The sequence below is a fragment of the Callithrix jacchus genome, chromosome 5 (genome assembly GCF_049354715.1).
Source record: "Callithrix jacchus isolate 240 chromosome 5, calJac240_pri, whole genome shotgun sequence".
NCBI classification, from domain to species: domain Eukaryota; kingdom Metazoa; phylum Chordata; class Mammalia; order Primates; family Cebidae; genus Callithrix; species Callithrix jacchus.
The window spans coordinates 140,325,586-140,346,273 of record NC_133506.1 but is presented as its reverse complement, the minus strand read 5'-3'; the positions used below and the strand labels follow the sequence as shown (position 1 = coordinate 140,346,273).

General features: G+C 39.9%; 1 protein-coding gene across 21 annotated transcripts in view; it reads right to left on the bottom strand.

Annotated features, from left to right (window-relative positions):
- The window catches only part of IFT88 (intraflagellar transport 88), a 133,679-nt gene that overhangs the window by 16,664 nt on the left and 96,327 nt on the right, over positions 1 to 20,688 (bottom strand). For 8 of the 21 annotated variants that reach the window (XR_013536149.1, XM_035302313.2, XM_035302315.3 and 5 more), the window contains 2 exons: positions 19,919 to 20,025; positions 12,718 to 12,784 (listed from right to left, as the gene is read on the bottom strand). Coding sequence is in view for 12 of the 21 variants with exons in the window: in XM_035302313.2 (XP_035158204.1) it covers positions 12,718 to 12,784; positions 19,919 to 20,025 (174 nt within the window). In the remaining 9 variants the exon portion in view is untranslated. Of the gene's footprint in view, positions 1 to 8,914; positions 9,068 to 12,717; positions 12,806 to 19,873; positions 20,026 to 20,688 lie in introns of all 21 variants that reach the window. The other 13 variants (XM_054256685.2, XM_054256687.2, XM_054256686.2 and 10 more) reach the window with 7 other exon arrangements.

Here is a 20,688-nt window from a genome sequence, read left to right as displayed (position 1 = left end):
GCCAAAAATACTCTTGAAAAAAAAAAAAAAAAAAAAAAAAAAAACAGAGCACAAGGCCTCACACTTCTTGATTTCAAACATCTACAAGCTATAGTAATCAAAACAGTATGGTACTGGCATAAAGAAAAATATATATACCAATGCAACAACAGCATAGCGAGCCCAGGGGAAAGACCCCTCATGTATATGGTCAAATGATCTTTAACAAAGGTACCAAGTTTACACACTGGAGAAAAGACAGTCTCTTTAACAAGTGGTGCTAGGTAAACTGGATATCTGTATGCAAAAGAACGACATCACACTCTTAACTTATACCATAAGAAAAATTTAACTCAACATGCATTCAGCATTTAAATGTAAGATCTGAAACTATAAAACTCCTAGAAGAAAACATAGTGGAAAATCCACATGACATTATATTTGGCAATGATTTTTTTTGAATATGGTTCCAAAAGCACACATAAGAAAAGCAAACACAGGCAAATGGTCCTACCTTAAACTTAAAAACTCCTGTGCAGCAAAGGAAACAATCAACAAAGTGAATAGGCAACCTGTAATATTTGCATACTATATCTCTGACAAGGGGTTAATATCCAAAATATATAAAGAAGTAAAACTCAAAAACAATAAAACAATCCAAAAATTGGGATCTGGATAGATATTACTCTGAAGATATATAAATGACGGACAGGCATATGAAAAACATATGTTCAACATCACTATTCATCAGGGAACTGCAAACCAAAACCACAGTGATGTATCACCTCACAGTAATTAGGATGAACACACACACACACACACACACACACACCAAAAAAACCCTAGAAAATAACAAGTGTTCACAAGATTGTGGAAAAATTAATCTCTCATGCATCCTTAAAAGAAATGTAAAATGGGGCAGCCACTATGAAAAACAATGGAGGTTCCTCGGGGGGAAAAAATGAGGTAGCATATGATCTAGCAATCCCACTTCTGAATATTTAGCCAAAAGAAATGAGAAGAGGATCTCAATATTTTCACATCCATATTGACTGCAGCATTATTCACAATAGCCAAGAGATGGAAGCAACCTAATTGTCCATCGATAAATGAATTTTTTATATGTCGCATATACATACAATGAAATATTATTAGCCTTCAAAAACAAGGAAATCTTGTTACACACTGCAACATGGTTAAACTTTGAGGACATTATGCTAATAAGCCAGTCACAAAAAGAAAAATACTGCAAAATTCCACTTATATTAGGTATCTAATGTAAGCTAAATTCTTAGAAAGTAGAATGGTGGCTGCCAGGAGAGGAGAAAGGAAAGAGTGAAAAGGGAAGTTGTTCATTGGATACAGAGTTTCAATTTTCCAAAATGGAAAAATTCTAGAGCTCTGTTGCACAACAATGTGCGTGTACCTAATACTCTGTATTGTACACTTAAAAATGGGTAAGATGGTCTTACGTGTTTTTGACTATCATAAAAAAGGATTTAAAATTTTGCATACCTTTATATTCCACAATTCTACTCTTAAAAATATTTATTAAGACAATGTAAAAAAATTGGCTGGACATGGTGGCTTACGACGGCTGGTAATCTCAGTACTTTGGAAGTCTGAGGGGGTGGACCACTTGAGGCCAGGAGTTTCGAGACTAGCCTGGCCAACATCCGAAACTCCATCCCTACTAAAAATACAAAACGTAGCTGTGCACGGTGTCACATGCCTGTAACCCCAGCTACTTGGGAGGCTGAGGTACAAGAATTGCTTGAACTGAGGAGGCGGAGGTTGCAGTGAGTCAAGATCATAGCACTGCACTCCAGCCTGGCCAATATGAGCAAGACTCCATTGAAAGAAAGAAACGACAGAACAGAAAAGAAAGAAAAAACAGGAAAGAAAGGAAAGAAAGAAAAAGAAAGGAAGGAAGGAAAAGAAAAAAGAAAGTAATAAAAATATTTGATGACAGAGGAAGATGTGCATGATATAATGGGAAATGACGAAAGCAGGGTACAAGTACATACTTAACACATATTCTTCTCTGAGTATGCAATTTTGATAACTTTAGTTTCTTCTTCTTCTTCCTATTACTGTTATTTTATTTTATGCTGGAGATGAGATCTTGCTATGTTACCCAGGCTGGAGTGCAGTGGCTATTCACAGGAACAATCAGTACACTGCAGCTCTTGGCCCAATATTCCTCCCACTTTAGCCTCACAAGTAGAGTGCCCCACTGTACATGGCTCCTGTTATTTCTGTAATTTAGCTACAATTATTTTTATTGGCGGACTTGTAGCCTCACCAACTCAAGTCCACTTTAAACCAAATTTTCAGCTTGGTGTTCTTCAGAACACACAGATATAATATATATTCTAGCTCCAACACTATGTGAGTGAGGGTTTATGGTTAGGAATTATCAAAGGAGCTTTTCTTGTTTTCTACATTAGAACCGAAGTGAAAACCCATCATTTGTAGGGTGGCCTTTCTTTTTTTTTTGGGACGGAGTTTCGCTCTTGTTACCCAGGTTAGAGTGCAATGGCGTGACCTCGGCTCACTGCAACCTCCGCCTCCTGGGTTCAGGCAATTCTCCTGCCTCAGCCTCCCGAGTAGCTGGGATTACAGGCATGCGCCACCATGTCCAGCTAATTTTTTTTGTATTTTTAGTAGAGATGGGGTTTTACCATGTTGATCAGGATGGTCTCGATCTCTTGACCTCATGATCCACCCCCCTCGGCCTCCCAAAGTGCTCGGATTACAGGCGTGAGCCACCGCGCCCAGCCTGGGTGGCCTCTTTTCTAGCTGACCTACTGAGGGTATTGCCAGTGAGAAGTCCTAGCTTTGTAACAGAGATTCTTTGATCCGACCTCTGCTCTGGTCTTTTTGAGGCCCCAGGCCTTATCTCTTGGTCTTCATGGTGTCTGTAATCCAGGCTCTCCATCATGAGGGATTAGCCAGGCAAATGCCAACTCCAGCACTTGCTTACTCTTTTTAAACTTTTTTTTTTTTTTGAGTCTTGCTCTGTCACCAGGTGCCAGGCTGGAGTGTGATGGCACAATCTCAGCTCACTGCAACTTCCATCTCCCGGGTTCAAGCATTTCTCTAGCCTCAGCCTCCCGAGTAGCTGGGACTACAGGCGTGCGCCACCACACCCAGCTAATTTTTGTATTTTAGTAGAGAAGGGGTTTCACTATGTGGGCCAGGATGGTCTCGATCTCTTGACCTCATGATTCTCCCACCTTGGCCTCCCAAAGGGCTGGGATTACAGGAGTGAGCCATCACACCCAGACTCTTTTTAAACTTTCTAGATATTTTTGGCTTCCAAAGAATTTCCTTCTTTCCTACCAACTTGGCCATGCATTTGTAAAGTTTTTTTTTTCCATTTTCTTATTTTTTCCTCCTCCTCTTTTTTTTTTAAACATTCAACCTACCATTTTTAGGAATGTTATACTTGGCGTCTCCCTGAATATTTAGACTATCTTACTATCAGACATAGATGTCTGCAATAATTTTATAATTAGTAGAAACACAAAAATGTCATTTAAAAGGTTATAACCCCTTTATTCTTTGGATGATAAAATAAGCCTAGGATAGTAAAGTGAACTGACTGTGGCAAGATCAGCACCAAAATCCACCCTTCCTGACTGCCAGCCTGGTCCTTGCCCATGAGACAAATAGTGCCTCTTTAGCAAAGAATCCTGTAAAGGGATATGAGGTCTTTTTTTTTTTTCCTGGTAAGAAAGTGAGTTTTAAGCTGGGTGTGGTAGCCTGAGCCTATAACCTCAGGAGGCTGAGGCAGGAGGATAATTTGAGGCCAGGAGTTCAAGAAAGTGAGTTTTTAAACAGGCTCTATTCACAGAATAAGTAAGGATAAGAGGCTTACTACATAAATGCTGGTAAAAATTTCTTTCTAAATAAAAATGAATTGTTTCCAAGGGAAGACAGTCTTTACTAATTTAGAAAGAACATGGTTATGAGCATGAAAATAATTTATAGCAATAATAAACTTAAGATAGAAAAAATAGCTATACAGAGAAGATGAAAAGCAATGTCCTTCGTTTTTGCTAAACAGGTTATGGCAGATATTTTTATCGTTTAAATTCAATAATTTGTGAAACTGAGTACATAGTACATTTATATGAGTAATGAAAATAAGAAAAACGTATCATTTCTTCGTCTTTAACACCACCGATGCTATTTTAAATTCTGATGAGTGTTAACTGTGCTCCTGCTCAGTACCTTATATTGTTCACACCCAGCAGAGGCAAAAGGAGGTGTAGCCACTGCCTTCAGGAATTTTACAGTCTGTGGGTGACTTTTACCTTAAGCATTCACTATAAATAATAATGATGTCGTACCTATAACATATTTTAAAGATCCAATAAAAGCACTTGCATTTCCTGCATTTTTCTTACTTTATTGATTTCTGTATGAACATTATTTTGCTTAGAGAAAAGTACAAAGGAAACCACATTGTGATTATTATTATTCACTGCACTCCATTGCAAATAAGATTGCCTCTCAGAAGTTATATCATCTTTGGAAGCTGTTATGTTAAATGATCCAAGTCTATGGAGCTCTTAATGGCAAGAGAATCCCCCTTAAAGATCAGCCAAGGAAGCTCGCTGTGGGATCTCACCGTAAGGGGGAAGTGGCCTGTAATAACTGCTGCAAGATGACACAACTGTGGAGAAAATAATTCAATTTGGAATTATTTCCAGTTGAACATTTAGTTTATTCCCAATGTTTCTACCGTAAATAATGTGATCAATATGTAAATGTTACTATTTCTTTAAAGTAAGTTACTATCAAAGGGTTTGGGCATTTTATTTATTGTATTTATTTTCTGTTTTTTTTTTTTTTTTTGAGACAGAGTCTTGCTCTGTGGCCCAGGCTAGAGTGGAGTGGTGCAATCTTGGCTCACTGCAACCTACACCTCTGGGATTCAAGTGATTCTCCTGCCTCCGCCTCCTGAGTAGTTGGGACTACAGGCGCGTGCCACCATACCTGGCTGATTTTTTGTATTTTAATAGAAACGAGGTTTCACCATGTTGGCCAGGATGGTTTCAATCTCCTGACCTCGTGATCCACCTGCCACAGCCTCCCAAAGTGCTGGGATTACAGGCACGAACCACCGTGCCCAGTCTTATTTATTATTTTTTTAGATGGAGTCTTATCCTGTCTCCTAGGCTGGAGTAGAGTGTCATAATCTGGGCTCACTGCAACCTCTGCCTCTTCGGTTCAAATGATTCTCCTGCCTCAGCCTCCCAAGTAGCTAGAGCTACAGGTGTGTGCCATCACAAATGACTAATTTTTGTATTTTTAGTAGAGATAGGATTTCACCATGCTGGGTAGGCTGGTCTCAAACTCCTGACCTTAGTGATCTGCCTGCCTCGGCCTCCCAAAGTGCTGGGATTACAGGTGTGAGCCACCGTGCCCGGCTGGGGATGGGCATTTTAAAGTCCTTGATGAATACTTCCAAACATTCCCAGCAGGATTTGCCACTTAGAACTTCCCCCAGCAGAATTTAGTTAATAAAGAGTACTTATCTCATCTCATCCTTGCTATCATTGGGAATTACCTTTTTAAAAATTCACTGCTAATTTTATGGGTTAGTTTGCATTGTTTGTTATTGGTGAGGCCGTATGTGTGAGAGAGTAGTTTATATCTTCTCCTCTACCTCCCTGCAACTCATTCACTTCTTAAATCATTAGAATTTGACTTTTGCCTCTAACAGTGCACTGAGACTACTTTATTTCGGGCTATCAACACTATCTTAGTTGAAAAATCGAATGGCCCTCCATAGTCTTCAAGGCCCAATTAATCAGCATGTATGTAATCATTTTTCAACATTCCCCCTCCCTTAAGCTAGGAACTATCAACTGGCCCTATTAGTTTCTTATTTTTTGAAAGTACTATCCAAAATGAAATTTTCTAAAAAATTCTGCCCACTCCTTTGAATGTATTATGAATACAGTGGTTCTTACTCTTTCAAATCCTTTTTTTTTTTTTGAGATGGAGTGTCGCTCTGTCACCAGGCTGGAGTGTAGTGGCATGATCTTGGCTCACTGCAACCTCTGCCTCCCTGGTTCAAACAATTCTGCCTCAGCCTCCCAAGCAGCTGGGACTACAGACGCACGTCACCATGCCCAGCTAATTTTTCTATTTTTTAGTACAGAAGGGGTTTCACTACGTTGGCAAGAATGATCTTGATCTCTTGATCCACCTGACTCAGCCTCCCAAAGTGCTGGGATTACAAGCATGAGCCATAGCGCCTGGCCCTCAAATCTCTTCTTAAATAACTCTTTTGGTGAGCTATAAATTGACTTCATTATCCATTAGACACTCTTTATAAGTTATTTCTAGTCTGTCTCTCTCTTCTACTTCTAAGATGATGATATTCAATTTAGTCTCTACTCTGTGCAATCATTAAGAAAGATCTATTCTCACTCCGAAGTATGAGGAAGTGTTTGTTTGTATCTAGAAATACTGAAGAACATCAGACAATACCTTTGGGACCTTTAGCAGGACTTTACTGTCCAATTTACTTCTAGGTGCTCTATAATCTGACTTGCAAATGGCCTATCCTCTTATTACTAGGAAACTTGTCTTCCTTTGCTCCTGTCCCTTTCCAAAGTTAAGAGGCAGCATACCACAGCTAGGGATCCAAAGTGCTCTCTTCACTAAGTCCCAACCCACAGTCCAAGTAAGTAATGACCTCATCAGCTCAGATGACATAGTCCTCAGATAATTTTACAAGGACCATTGCTTGTAGCTTTACTCTGAGAATTTCAGCTCATCTTACATTGTCACAGCTGTGATTCTCAGTGTAATTTCACCCCTCACCCCCTACGCCTACTGATCCAATTATATTATTACCCAAGAAAACCTAACAAGAATATATTAAAATTGTAAAAATGAACCCCAATAGCTACTGTATAGGCAATACTCAAGTGAGAAGAGGGAGACTGTGGAGGGACTTAGTGAAGATGTAAGCAAAGGAGTAACATATTTTTGTTATATTTGGCAACTTAAATACTTAACAGCATATAAAGAGGATATGGGAGGTAAAGCTAGAAGGATGTTGGTATTTACTAAGTATTTATTATGGCTAAAAAACTTGAGAAATGCTTATCTGTCCATAAAATAGCAGAAAGGTAGGGAAGGAAAGAGGGTAAAAAAAGAACCCATAAAATGTGTTTTTATGTATGAACACACACACACATAATATAAAATACACGTGAATATATTTTGCAGATAGAATATATGCATGCATATGTGTGTAAGCATATATATGTGTGTATGTGTATAAATATGTATATTTTGTAAAAGTTTCAGATTAAATTTCCTGTGCTTTTTGTAACTTGCCTCAGATGGCAATTATAAAAAGGGAGTTTCACAAAATGTTTTGAATAATGGCAGCATTACTAGAATAAACATTCAGCTTTCAAAACTGGTAACTTCAAGGACCAACATTTTATTTGTAAGCACTAGTATTTTTGTTTAAAAAAAAAACAAAATTAAACTCTACAGTGAGACAGGGGTACACTTGGTTACATTTACCTTCATGCATGGATAAATTTGACCCTCTCATGTTAGGGAGAAACTGAGACTCTCACACTCAGAGGTCACACATTGGCAGTGGTGAGAACATGGGCGCTGGCAGTGCAATGGACACTGGTGTTCCAGGCCCTGTCCAAGCACTCCCTTTGTCAGGCGGGAGTCACAGTAGCCATGCTCACCCTTGCAAGTGCTTGCCCTTATCAGGAGTTGCTCTAAGAGTTTTCCACAAGAGCCCATTTCCTCCTCTCAGCAACCTTTTCAGGAGGTCCTATTTTTACTCTCATTTTACTGATGAGGTAACTGTGACAAAGAGATTTAAGTAACTTGTCCAGGTTCACATAAGATGTGGTGAGTTCAAAAAGGGGGTCCATGGACGTTGAATGAATACCAGGAATGAAGATTAATGACAAGGATCGAAAACTCAGGGCAACAGGCTAAGGGCAAGAGGAAAGGTGCATGTTCTGTTGAAGACACAAAAATCTCATCATATGCTCTGTGATGTGTGTTGACATAGTAAGGTGGGTGAGTTATAAACAACTAAGATGATTTTAAGAGAAGAAGCTCACTGATACAGACTCCTATCGTTCAAGCTGTATACTAGGGTGAAATGGCTGCAAGCAGTGCTTTGATCCAAACAATAATTCCTAGGCACCACCTGTCATTATCAAAAATATTCATGGAGATTTTGGCTTAGAGCAGGGACTAGCAAACCACAGTTTGTAGGCCAAATCTGGCCTGCCCTGTTTTTGTCTATCCAGCAAGCTAATGATTTGTGCATTTTTAAATGGTTAGGAAGAAAAGTAAAGAATAATATTTTGTGACATACAAAACTTATGTAACATTAAAACTTCAGTGTCCAAGAATTAAGTTTTATAGAATGCTATCATGTTTATTCACTTATATACTGTGTACAGCTGCTTTCAATATACAACAGCAGAGTGGTATATTCTTTGCAGATGAGACTTGGCCTCCAAGCCTAAACTATTTACTATCTGTCCCTTTACAGAAAAAGTCTGCACACCCCAAATTACTGAGAATTACTGTATCAGAACACAGGGGACACACTGGCAGATTACACCAGCTGGGAATACTGGCATAGGCAAACTTCTTCTAGAACTGTAACACTGAGACTACTTTGGTGCTCTGGTGCTGTTCACTATCTTCTAACGCTTATTATTCATCAAGCTTCCTTTGTGGTACATGTCTGCTACAAAGTGGGCGATATACTAGAGTATCCAGCAAAACTATGGTCTAGATCTACGGGGTGAAGTGACATGCAAGTTGGGAGTGAAGCTGATAGGCATGATCCTTGGAGAAGTGACAGCACCTGCCCTCCGGTCTCTTAAGACTCCCTCCCCACAGAGATGCCCACCTCTTCCTCCTGTAATTGGCTGAGCTGTGTTGGCCTCTACATTTAGGTCTATGCACCTTCTCAGAACGTATGCTCCTTGTCTCGTCCTCCCTGGTGGGCACTGAGCATGACTTGTTCATTCTCGGCTTGTGATACCATTAAGGCCCAGCAGAACTGTGGAAAGGGGTTAATTAGCCACACTCAACCTTGGACTAGAATCTTAAAATGCAACTTCAGTTGGTTTTTAAATAAAACAAAACATGTATAAAAGATACCATAAAGTGAATTTCTGTTCACCGAGTCTTATTCTGATTTTCATTATAAAATTATTTTTAGTCTAAAATTGATACATTTTCATTGGAAAAGTTTATACCTAAGACAAAAATCAAACTCAAAAATGCAGCAAGCCATTAAAAATCACATAGGGAAAAACAAAAAGCACTTAAAAAATGAAAGTTTAATAACACCATACACAAAATAAGTCACAAAATGCCACTATCATGCAAAAATAGAAAATGCCATTCAAGAAGGAATTCTTGTGTCTTGAGGACAGCTACACATGAGAAGCAGATGTGTCCTGTGAATTTCCTGACCTTTAACAAAATTCAGCAAAAACAACAGGCAGAATATACTTATTCCCCTCATCAGTTTATCTGCAGAGAATATAAATACTGTTCAATACCAAGACTTTGAATTCAAAAGGAAGAAGAAAGGGAGAGAAGCCTCAGAGCCTGGGTTCATTCCAACTTCACAGCCAGGGCCAGCCTTGGAGTGTGGCCTGTGCTGAGAACTGGAGAAGGGGGAAGGAAAACACGATTCCTGCAAAAGCGTCAGGGTGGAATGAGCTCAGCCATAGAAAGCAGCATTCAAACTGGGATGCAGGATGAAATGAAAAAATCTGGGATGATGTACAACTTGAGATACCAGAAAATAAGGAACGAAAAGGCAGATGGGGGAAAGCACCCTAGACAGGGACTGACGAGTGCTCTCAATTTGTGCCAGAAGAACCTAGCAATAAGCAACCCTGATTGTAAAATGCCTCGAGAGCAGAGTTTATACTCTGCAAGTCTCTCATGTGAGAATAAAGCTTATTTGTGCACCAGAACTGACTATTTGTGTTGGACTGGGACTGGAAGAAAGAAAGGAAAATGGATTAAAAAAGAAAAAGCGGCAGTGGGAGGCCAGGACCAGAAGGGGACTCTTCGACAGGACAGCCTCTCTTTTCGTGCACACAGGTGTCAGATTTGGGGTGGCCCTACCTCTCTTCCTTGTCAGTCCCTCCTTCCCTAACCATGGAGGAGGTCCCTGGCCAGGTGAAGCCCTCTCCATGCTCTGACGCCCAGCATGACTGAAAGAGGGCTAGGGAAAAGGTCACCAGGGAGGCTAGGCAATTCTTCCTGTTAGAGGATCTGGACCTGTGGTGGCCTGAGGCATACTGATGAATGTGATGTTTCTGAGAGGCAGTTGTCAGTCTCCCTGGGGTTACTTTCTTGGGGGTAGGACGCTGGACACTGTCTCCTGGGCTCTAGGGAAGCACTACATTTGTTCAGCAGTTTTTTGGGTGTCCTATCACATCTCATTAGAAGGTCCTGAGGCGGATTTTCAAACTGATGACATCTGGGAAACTAAGGCTTAGGTTAAGGGGAGAGATTTTATAAACTTACAAATTACCAGGGAAGGCTCGGAGAACTTAACATAAGGTTGTTGATGTTTAAAAGGAACTGGCTGGTTATTCTGAACTTAAGATTTTCAGAGAGAACTGCAGAATCCTTAGGGGATGGTGAATCCGGCCCTAGAATTTTAATAAATAATACTTCCTTTGTTACTCAAGACAATTATTCCTTAAAGGGACACTTATTTCCAAGAGAGCTCATATCATGTACTTCCTGCTTCCTAACAGAAAGGATGAACAAGCAGCACTCTGCTGGTCTGGGGGAGCTGTCTAGAGTTGCTTTCGACTGTTACATAATGCCTAGTCTGTGGACATCTTGGCTATTAAGAACATTTTTGGTACACATCCATGATACCTCATCTATAATTCCAAATTCCAAAGAGCTCTGAAAGCCAACTTTACAGGTGGCAATATATAAACTTCTTGGGCATAGAAATTGATTTGAGGCTATTTACAGTCTTCATTTATCCTTAGCGTGAATATTCATGTTTTATTGAATTAATAAGAATGTGTCTGAGGTACTCTCCTTGGGTAGTACACGATACATGGCTAATACATTATCTTACTTTCTAAACTCCAAAAGGTTCTGAATTCCACAACACAGCTTGCCCCAGGGATTTTGGATAAGGACTTGTGGGCTTATGGCTGCCTCTGGCTTATGAAGAACTGCTGGGCCAGATATCTCCAACTAAATCCAACCCCAGATAGTCACACAGATCCATTAAAGTGGAGTATGTGAGATATATGGGGCTAGGGAACAGCAAGGAGACAGGAGTATCTATCAGGACCATGGTGGCTGAAGAGGTGAAAGTGGTTACTCTTTGACGTGACAGACTGCCTTTGTTACTCTTCAGACTTGGGGGCAATGCTGCTTTTACTGATTTCTCCAGCTCTGGGTCATGGCTCCTGAAGGTAAACAGGCCAGCACCATGAGGTTTAGCTGGAGATGCTGGATTGACTCTTGGGGGAATCAAGTGGCCTGGCTAGAATCAGATGCCATTGATGCCTGTAACTGCCTACAAAGTTATAAACTGAATTTCAAAAGTCAGCTTACCTTTGACTGCAGCTCTGAATTCAAGGAGTCTTTTTCCCAATTGCAGTTTCTATCCCAAGAAAAGTTTGAAAACTCATGTACGTTTCTCTACCATGGTAGCATCCACAGCAGCATCAGAAGACTGTATGTCTTTCAAACTAGATTCTAATTTTGAGCGTGGGGATCACATCTTATTTGTTCCCATGTCCTTGGCTCTTAGCACAGTGTACACAGTATGCATCCAATACACACTGTAAATGGATGAAAGTCCTGCCTAAAAGCTACATTTGTCTTTGTCCTGACTCCTACATCACAAACAGATATGACAAAGTGCAGCTGGACAGTTACATGGAGCTGGGTCACATATGCATGAGAGTGTGTGCATAGGAGACAATGTAGGCCCCAACTTGACATTTATCTTTAAAATTAGCTTCCTCAAAATCACCAAATTTCTATTAAGTTTAACTTACACTGCCTGCCTGAGGTAGACAAAGAAGGTAGACTGTTGATGGGAAGAAGGGATGAAAACTTAATAAAATGTCTTATTATGTAATGATGTCACAAGGAGTAAAAGAATTTGAGAGATGCAAAGAACTCTAGAAATCATCAAAAGCCTATAGCATTTATGTGGTTGGTCCAAAGACATATATATTTGTTGTCATGATCAAGACTGGGACTTACACCATGTCTTCTAATTCCTAGTTTGTCACTAAGTCTACACTAAAAGTCAGACTAAAGATGTAGGGCTGCCATCATTCTATAAGACCATCCTACTTCTCATGGCACTTCCTTCAAATGGAAAATTTAAAAACGTAACACAGCAAAACCTCATCAGTATGCCCATATATAATAATCTGTTCAACCTGAAAGACTGATTAATAAATGAAAAACTTGTTTAATAATCAATTAGCAAAAACAAGCATGGTTATTTAAGAACCAAAATCTGCTAGTATTTACAAATACTCATTCACACATCAGACCGCTTACCAAATTAATGTGAGGTTTTACTGTGTATAAAACAAACAGACACATAAGAACACTTTATTGTGAGATGTTTCTAGAAGCCCACATCCTAGAAATGTGAAAACACAGTTTTTCAGGGAAACAGAAAACACTTACCACTGCTAGCACTTCCCTCTCTTTTGCCACGGGAGCCCCCACTGCCATCTCTGCCGGACTTTATGCGCTAGAGCAATGAGAAGACAAGCTTAAAAGAATAAATGATATTCCTTCAAAGTTGAATATAGATAAAGGTGGATTTTAAAATTAACATTACTACATAACCCTTAGGACTACAGATCTGAGAGTTAATTCTACAGGGAAAAAAAAAGCCTGAGTTGTTTTGTAAGTGGAGGGTTCAAGGTTCTTGAGAAAACTCAGATGGCACTTTAACTCAAAAGTGCAGTGTAACCTTGGCTTACATAAACAACTCAAAACCAAACAATATTTTCTTGATGTGAACATTCAGGGCTTAAACATGACCTTTAGTTTAAGGGAAGAGTAGGTGAGGAGGGGAAGGGAATCTACAAAAGGGCCATTTCCTGCCATCAGTCCTCATCTACAATGGTTGGACCTGAACTATTTGAGAGGTAAAAAAAAAAAAAAAAGGTAACCTGAGTTTCAAAATTCAATTTATAAAATAAAAGTACGATTAAAATCTCACAAAATACCTCAATCTGTCCAAGAGTCCACTGTGTTAGATGCAGACCCACCTTCAGAGCATAAGAAGTATCTCCATGCTGTGACATTGTTAGGTTTCTCTCTACATCATGTGGTTCTTTTCTGTTTTGTATAAGTATTAGAATTTTTGTATGAACACTGGATCTGTCTCAAGTCACACTGTCAAATTTTCATGGGTATAATGCTTCATTTATACAGCTATAGGGTGATTAGTAAACTCATTTCTGTAAGATGAAATACTCTCCTAACACTTGGGACTTCCAAATGTTACATAAACATAACTTTCTTCCATTAAAAGGAAAAGAACTTCCCTTGAAACCCCATCTTTCTCCTTGCCTTCACAGATGAAAGAAAATCTTTAAAAGATGTAGCAAAGTAAGAATTTAAACATCCATTATCTGATTTTATTTCAAAACTTGATTTTCATCTATCCATGGACATATCATCTCCAGCACATCAAAAAGGCGTATAAATGCTGAAAATAGGGCAGGCGCAGTGGCTCATGCCTATAATCCCAGCACTTTGGGAGGCCGAGGTGGACAGATTACCTAAGTCAGGAGGTCAAGACCATCCTGGACAATATGGCAAAACCCTGTTTCTACTAAAAATAGAAAAATCAGCCGGGCGTGATGGCACTTGCCTATAATCCCAGCTACTCTAGGGGCTGAGGCAGGAGAATCGCTTGAACCTTGGAGGCGGAGGTTGCAGTGAGCCGAGATTGCGCCATTGCACTCCACCTCTGGGTGACAGAGCGAGACTTCTCAAGAAAAAAAAATGCTGAAAATATATTTATCAAGGCAAATGCCCACATAACTTGACAGTTTTTAAAACCTCATGTGAAAACTTGCACCCTGTTTAAGTGACCCGAGGTTTACAAAAGGATATGAGAAGGTAAGCACTTCCATAATCACTACATTCTTTATTGCCTGACACCTGTTCCCTGCCCTCATCTAGAATTTTCCAATCCCTTGCCTCTCATCACTCTTTTTAATCTCTTTAAATTTCTACTTTCTGTCCAGTCTAGACTCGAGGCCTACCACATACAGTGATGCGACATTAGAACTATGGCCCTTGCCACCTTTTTGTCTTTCTGCTTCACTCACCAAGAGACATCTAAGCCTCAGTTGGTTCAGTGACTTCCCTCTTTCCTCTCCAACTTCTAGGACACTGTGCCCTGTTGGGGAAACAGCTCCATCAGCACAAAAAAACAGGCCAGCCTCAGGGCTCCCCACTGCTCACTTAGGTCCTCACCTGTGCCCCATGTAGGCCACCTCACTTCTCAGACACTACTTTCTGTCCTCATCACTTTTGAAACTGACTGTCCCACCTGCTTAGAGAATAAAAGGAAAACAGCATCTCCTTGGATATGCCAGCTGGCATGGACCCTGCATGAATGGGTTGGCTACTCCCTGTCTGCCTGCCCTTCCTCATCTTCTTTTTAGCTATTTCCTCCTCCCTCATCTCCTCAAGAGACCCGCTGTGTGTCCCCAGTGGGGGCTGGCTCCATGTACTCTCATTATGCTCAGGGTCATACTCTGGCTTGTCTTTTTCCTTCACCGTCCTCCTGTGGTGTTCTTTTCCAAGTGAATGCCTATTTGCAGTTGAAAATCAAGGAACTCCACCATAAGGAGTCTTGTGTACTAACCACTGTAATAGCTGTAGCAAAGATTTCTCGTGGAAGTTAGAGAAGGAAACTTCAAAAGTAAAACCAAAACATTTATCAAAATCTTAGTTTGATAAGGTTTTAAGTTTAAAGAAATCTCTAAGAATGTGCCTATTATGTAAGAAAAATAGAAATCTCAACTGTCAAGACTCAGTTAACTGCACATCTCTCATACCACACAACAGAGCTTTGCTCAGTAGTGTTTTCCATCACGATCTAAGTTCTTCCTTTGGAAATGCAAAGTAAACACCCAAGATACAGCCGCTGGAAACGGCAATCCTACCAGGCAACAGGACAGACTCTGTGATGTCCCTTGGTTATTCCAGGGCTGGCCCAGCAGCTGGCTTTGCCCTTGAAAGTATGTGATGGACGTAAAGTGGCCTCAGTGCAGTCCAGAGGAACTGAAGAAAGCCAGGAGGGGTGTGTCACAGATGTCACATACACAAAGCTGCTGCTAAGTCAGGTGAACAGAAAGGCAGAGTGTCTATTGTATTGACTGCGATGTAGGTGACTAATCTTAGTGTGGGTCGTTTTAGCTGTGTGAATGGAAGTAGTCAAGGTTAGGGGCCGGGTGCAGTAGCTCGCACCTGTAATCCCAGCACTTTGGGAGGCTGAGGTGGGCGGATCATGAGGGCAGGAGATTGAGACCATCCTGCCTAACAGGGTTGAAGCTCTGTCTCTACTAAAAATACAAAAAATTGGCTGGGCATGGTGGCATGCACCTGTAGTCCCAGCTACTTGGGAGGCTGAGGCAGGAGAATCACTTGAACTTGGGAGGTGGAGGTTGCAGTGAGCCGAGATTGTGCCACTGTACTACTGCAGCCTGGTGACAGAGTGAGACTCTGTATCAAAAAAAAAAAAAAAAAAAAAAGCACACCTGGGAAGTGAGAAAATAAAGATCAAGTATAGATAAAGTACATTGCTCTTTGGCTGGGATGCTGAATGTGTGGAGCCAGAAGCTTATGCAGTTTTGGAGAAGCTTTTTGAGAAAGAGGATATAAAACTGTGAAAATGAAATGAATGCGAAAATAAAAATTTATTAGAAGGAGCTAATGCAAATGAGGGCCTGCAGCCTAGGCTCCCTGACTCCACGGGGAACACCCTATGCTGTGGGCACCACTGCTCCCCAGAGCACACTGGGCAGGGAGCTCCTGCCATGACAGCACACACTCTCAGGGGCCCCAGGGTCCTGTCTCACACAGACTCATCTGACATGCGACCCACCTCAGATCTAGCACAGGCGTGGGTACATTTTAGGAGCACAGTAAACACCTGTTAAACACAGTGATGATGACATTCTCATCATAAGGTACATGAAAGCTCAAGTAGGAGACATACTTTTCAGAAATATTCCCCTCAACTTTCCAGAGTTTTACCACTTCATAAAGTTCACAGAAATTCTTACCGCTTTTGAGCGGTTGTGAGGTAAGGCCTTATGGTAGATAACAGAGGAAGCATGTAAACAATGATTGACACAAATGATTCTTACCACCTCAATACTAAAATGTGCAGGAAACAGCCATGTAACAAAACATGGAGCACAAAGTGAGGGAAATCTGTATGTACTGACATGGGAAGTGGTCCATGTTATCTTGCAAATTGGGTGAAAAAAGATATAAAACAGCATTTTTGTAAAAAATCTCATTTTGGTTTATAAGAAAGTCGCATTAAATATATATATATTGATATTTGTTTGTATATTTGTAAAAATGCCTGGAAAGGGGGAATGATAACCGTGATGTCTAAGTGGTGGGAATATAAATCATTTCTATTTGAATTAAAAATTATTTACAAAAGCAATCTTCTTGCATTTTTAAAAGAACATTTATTGTTTTAATAATATGGAAAAAAGACGGCACTCCTAATCTGGAAAAAAATGTTATGTCACTCCCACTTTGGAAAAAAATATAAGAAAAGGCACAGAATAGAGGAACAGAGTAGACACAAAATAACTGAACAAATTAAATGACGAAACACTGGAAGAGAGAAAATAAACATTTTTTCCCTTTAAGCCTACTCTTTATTATGAATTCATGACCATAACTTGCATGCTACTCTTCTGGGGACTGGAAGAACCACTATGAGCTGGTGGGTCCTACATGTCATCCAAGACAGGGCTACCCGTAGTGGGGTCTGTAAACGACTGCTGGCCCGCAAACTGCCACCTGTCCTCAATGAGATGAACAGAAGGAAGAACTCAGACCGTGGCCGAAAACCAAAATGTTACTGGATGTTGGACCCTGCTGACATCCAAGTGCAGCATCATTTTTCTAGTAATGTCAGTGACAGATTGGCAAAAAATAATTTCACCACAGATAGTTTGAGAAGTTCAGAGCTAGAACACTATCCTCATTTTACAGCTGATGAGAATGAGACCCAGAAAGGTCAAACGTCCATTCTGGATCAAGGATTGGCTCAATGGTCATGTCAGGAAAAAAGTACATGGTCTGTCCACCACACTATGGTTTTACGTCCTAAGAACTGGGTTTTTGTCAATGGCACAAGGAGCAGTTACTTGTTACACAGTTAAGGGTTCTTAAGAAGATTGGCCCTGTCTGTAAATTCAAGAGAAAACAGAATTTAAAACATTCCTCGGTGGCTTCAATTCCAAAGAACCCATAAAACATGGCCTTAACTTCCTGTCCTCAGACCTATGCCCACATTTTTTTCTCTCCACCCCAAACTCCAAGTGTCCAGTCATACCCACTCTAAAACACAAGCCCCTCCGGGAACTGCCGCCTCTGAGTCCCTCCTCTGGAGCAAAGACCCTCCCTTCTCAGTCCCACAGCTCTGCCTTGAGTGCCTTGGGCACCAGGGCCAACTCCCGTGTCTCACTGTGTCCACTACATACACGGCAGATTGTAATCAATGTTTTCTGAGCAAATCAACAGAGGCTAACACAGGGCAATGCATGAGAGAACCTGCAATTAATGGCCTTGAGGAAGTGATTGGTAATCTTACTGCAGAAAATGTAATCAACAAGCAAATCACCACCAGTTTGTACTAAGGATATATATTCTTTTCAGTAGTTTTGTTGACTTTGTCAATAATACATAAATTGTACAAGACATTCTTGTAGTCATTACATATATGAACGTTTTTTAAAAACTGTATTTTTTAGTTTAAACTTAAAACTAAATCTTTATGATATCTTAATACTGAATCTGTCTCCCCCCCTTTTTTTTTTTTGAGATGGAGTGTTGCTCTGCTGCACAGACACTGGAGTGCAGTGGCATGGTATCAGCTCACTGCAACCTCCGCCTCCTAGGTTCAAGCAATTCTCCTGCCGCAGCCTCTCCAGTAGCTGAGATTATGAGCATGTGCCACCATGCCCAGCTAATTTTGTATTTTTAGTAGAGACGGGGTTTCTCCATGTTAGACAGGCAGGTCTCAAACTCCTGATCTCAGGTGATCGGCCTGACTTGGCCTCCCAAAGTGCTCGGATTACAGGCATGAGCCACCTCACCTGGCAGAATCTCTCTCAAGAAATGAAACCAAAAAGGTTTTCTGCTCAACTTGATTGTACATTTGATTGTACATTTCTTTTCAATGCATTTTGGTAGTAACTGGAAATTTGCGTATATGTACCAATGAAATATTAATTTTGAATGTCACATGCTATTTTGTCAATCTGGCCAAAAGAAAGCATTTTTTGGCACTGTATCTTGATTGCTTTGGGGGAAACTAGCAAATATTGAAACAGCATTTCTCTATTTGAATATTCTGAAAATTCAGAAATTTGACTTAAAAACTGAATACATTTTTATCTTTAGCAATGAAAATATTCTGTATTTTGCCTATTATTTCTTTATTTTCTTTTTCTTCTGAATAGTTTACCTTTATTCTCCAACCTTCTTTGGTCTTTTGGCTGTTTTTCTCTTCCTTTTTCATATTTAAAATATTCATTCCTCAAGCACTGCTCTTCCCATTTTGTTCTATTCCAAACATACACTCTTGCTTTGACAGACCTCTTTGTTTGTCTGCTAATGTTTTTCATGTTCAGTAAAGTGGAAAAGCAAAACATCTTTTTAAAAAAACAGCACTGCTACATAGCTTGCAGTATCCAGGGGCTGGTCCACACCACTGTGGGGCTTGCAGTGATCAGGAATGGAGGGCTGAGAGTGAGTCTGTCTTGCCTGGCCAAAAACCTAGTGCCACGATTGCTTCTTGCTGGCACTAATGAATGTACAATGTACAGAGTTTTCTTCTTACCCAAAAGTGTGGATCCCCGAAGCACAAAAGGGAGAACAGGTTTCTTTTCCATAATAGTTCCAGAAAGAGAACTAATTTCCCTGAAAAATCATTTTAGATAAAACTTCTAGTTTTAACATTTTAAAACAGGAGTTAGGGGCTCAGCAAGAGAAATTACCCCGATCCACACACAAACCTGAATTGGTTTATCTTCTTCTCTTAAGGTTATACAAATCTTTGTCCATTTAAAAACAATTTTAAAAATCCATCACCTTATTTATTTTATGTCTACTTTCGCCTCTCCAATCAGCTTCTATATCCTGAGTTGGTATTTGATCAAGGTAACCCTTCAGAAGCATACAGCCTGAGTGCTTCTGAAACTTTGGCGACAATAAAAATCACCTAGAAAACTTGTTAAAGCACACACAGATTCCATTGTTGTAGAGAAGTAATTGTCTGTCATGGTCCACAGGACTTTCCAATTAAAATTATGGCTTCAAATTAAGCTGTAAATTATTTCATGTTGTGGAAAATTATAATTATTTGTCTGTTAGTAGTTATCCACTAAGATAATAAGAAATCCATTGCACTTCCTCTCCCTGGGAACTCACTTTTGCCAGAGTTTTATCCTCAAACTAGAGTTTTAGTTATTCTCCTACTATGTCAGGGCAGAAAAAAACTTCAACTCTGTTCTCTTATAGAAGTTCCTAACATCACACATTTGAGCTACAGAAGGCTTACATTCTGAAAATTAGCAGATAGCAGTTGTAGGCCCATATGAGATACCTGTTCTCTTATTTCTTTCACTTTTTCCAACCTCTTCAGTTTTCTGGCATATTCTTGAGCATCTTTTAATCCAAGATCTGTGCAGAGACGAACCAAGAAACGCAGACCTAAATTGTAAAATATACATTTAGAAAAGAATACAGGCACGGTCTATTTGTTAAAAGCTCAATAAATCAATGAACTCAGTCTTTTGGGACACAGGTAGGAATGATGCTTACAAACAGTGTTTTTCTCCTGAAAAATAATTACACTTTGCAATCTCTGGACCAGGGAGAACTGACTTCCTTGGAAGGGGGATTAAAGGTTCTCTCTCCATGAGTTCTATTCTCACGCTGCCAGAAACCTAGAAGGAACATGGCACAGGACACTGCTGGGAGAGAACTTAAAAGCAAATGCAACATTTGCTAATGTTCTGTAGCAGTTTCATAAATACATATAAAGAGCTGTAAGAGAGACTAGGCTAAAAAGTGTAGACAGTTTATACATATAATAATGATTACTCGCAAATGTTTTTATTACTGTCAGTAAATTCATTTTTAAAATAAGTATTACACTATGTGCAAAGTGCTGGGAATATAAAAAAGATGTATTTTACAGTTGCTGGTCTTACAGTTGACATCAAATATATACAAAATAATCACAACAAAAAGTTTTGTGTTCATCATGTCTTGTATACATTAACAACATCAAAATCTTTGATAACTTTATACATATGACCAGATGACATACTGTTTAGTTCTGCTTGGCACTGGTTCTTATAATGGTATTTT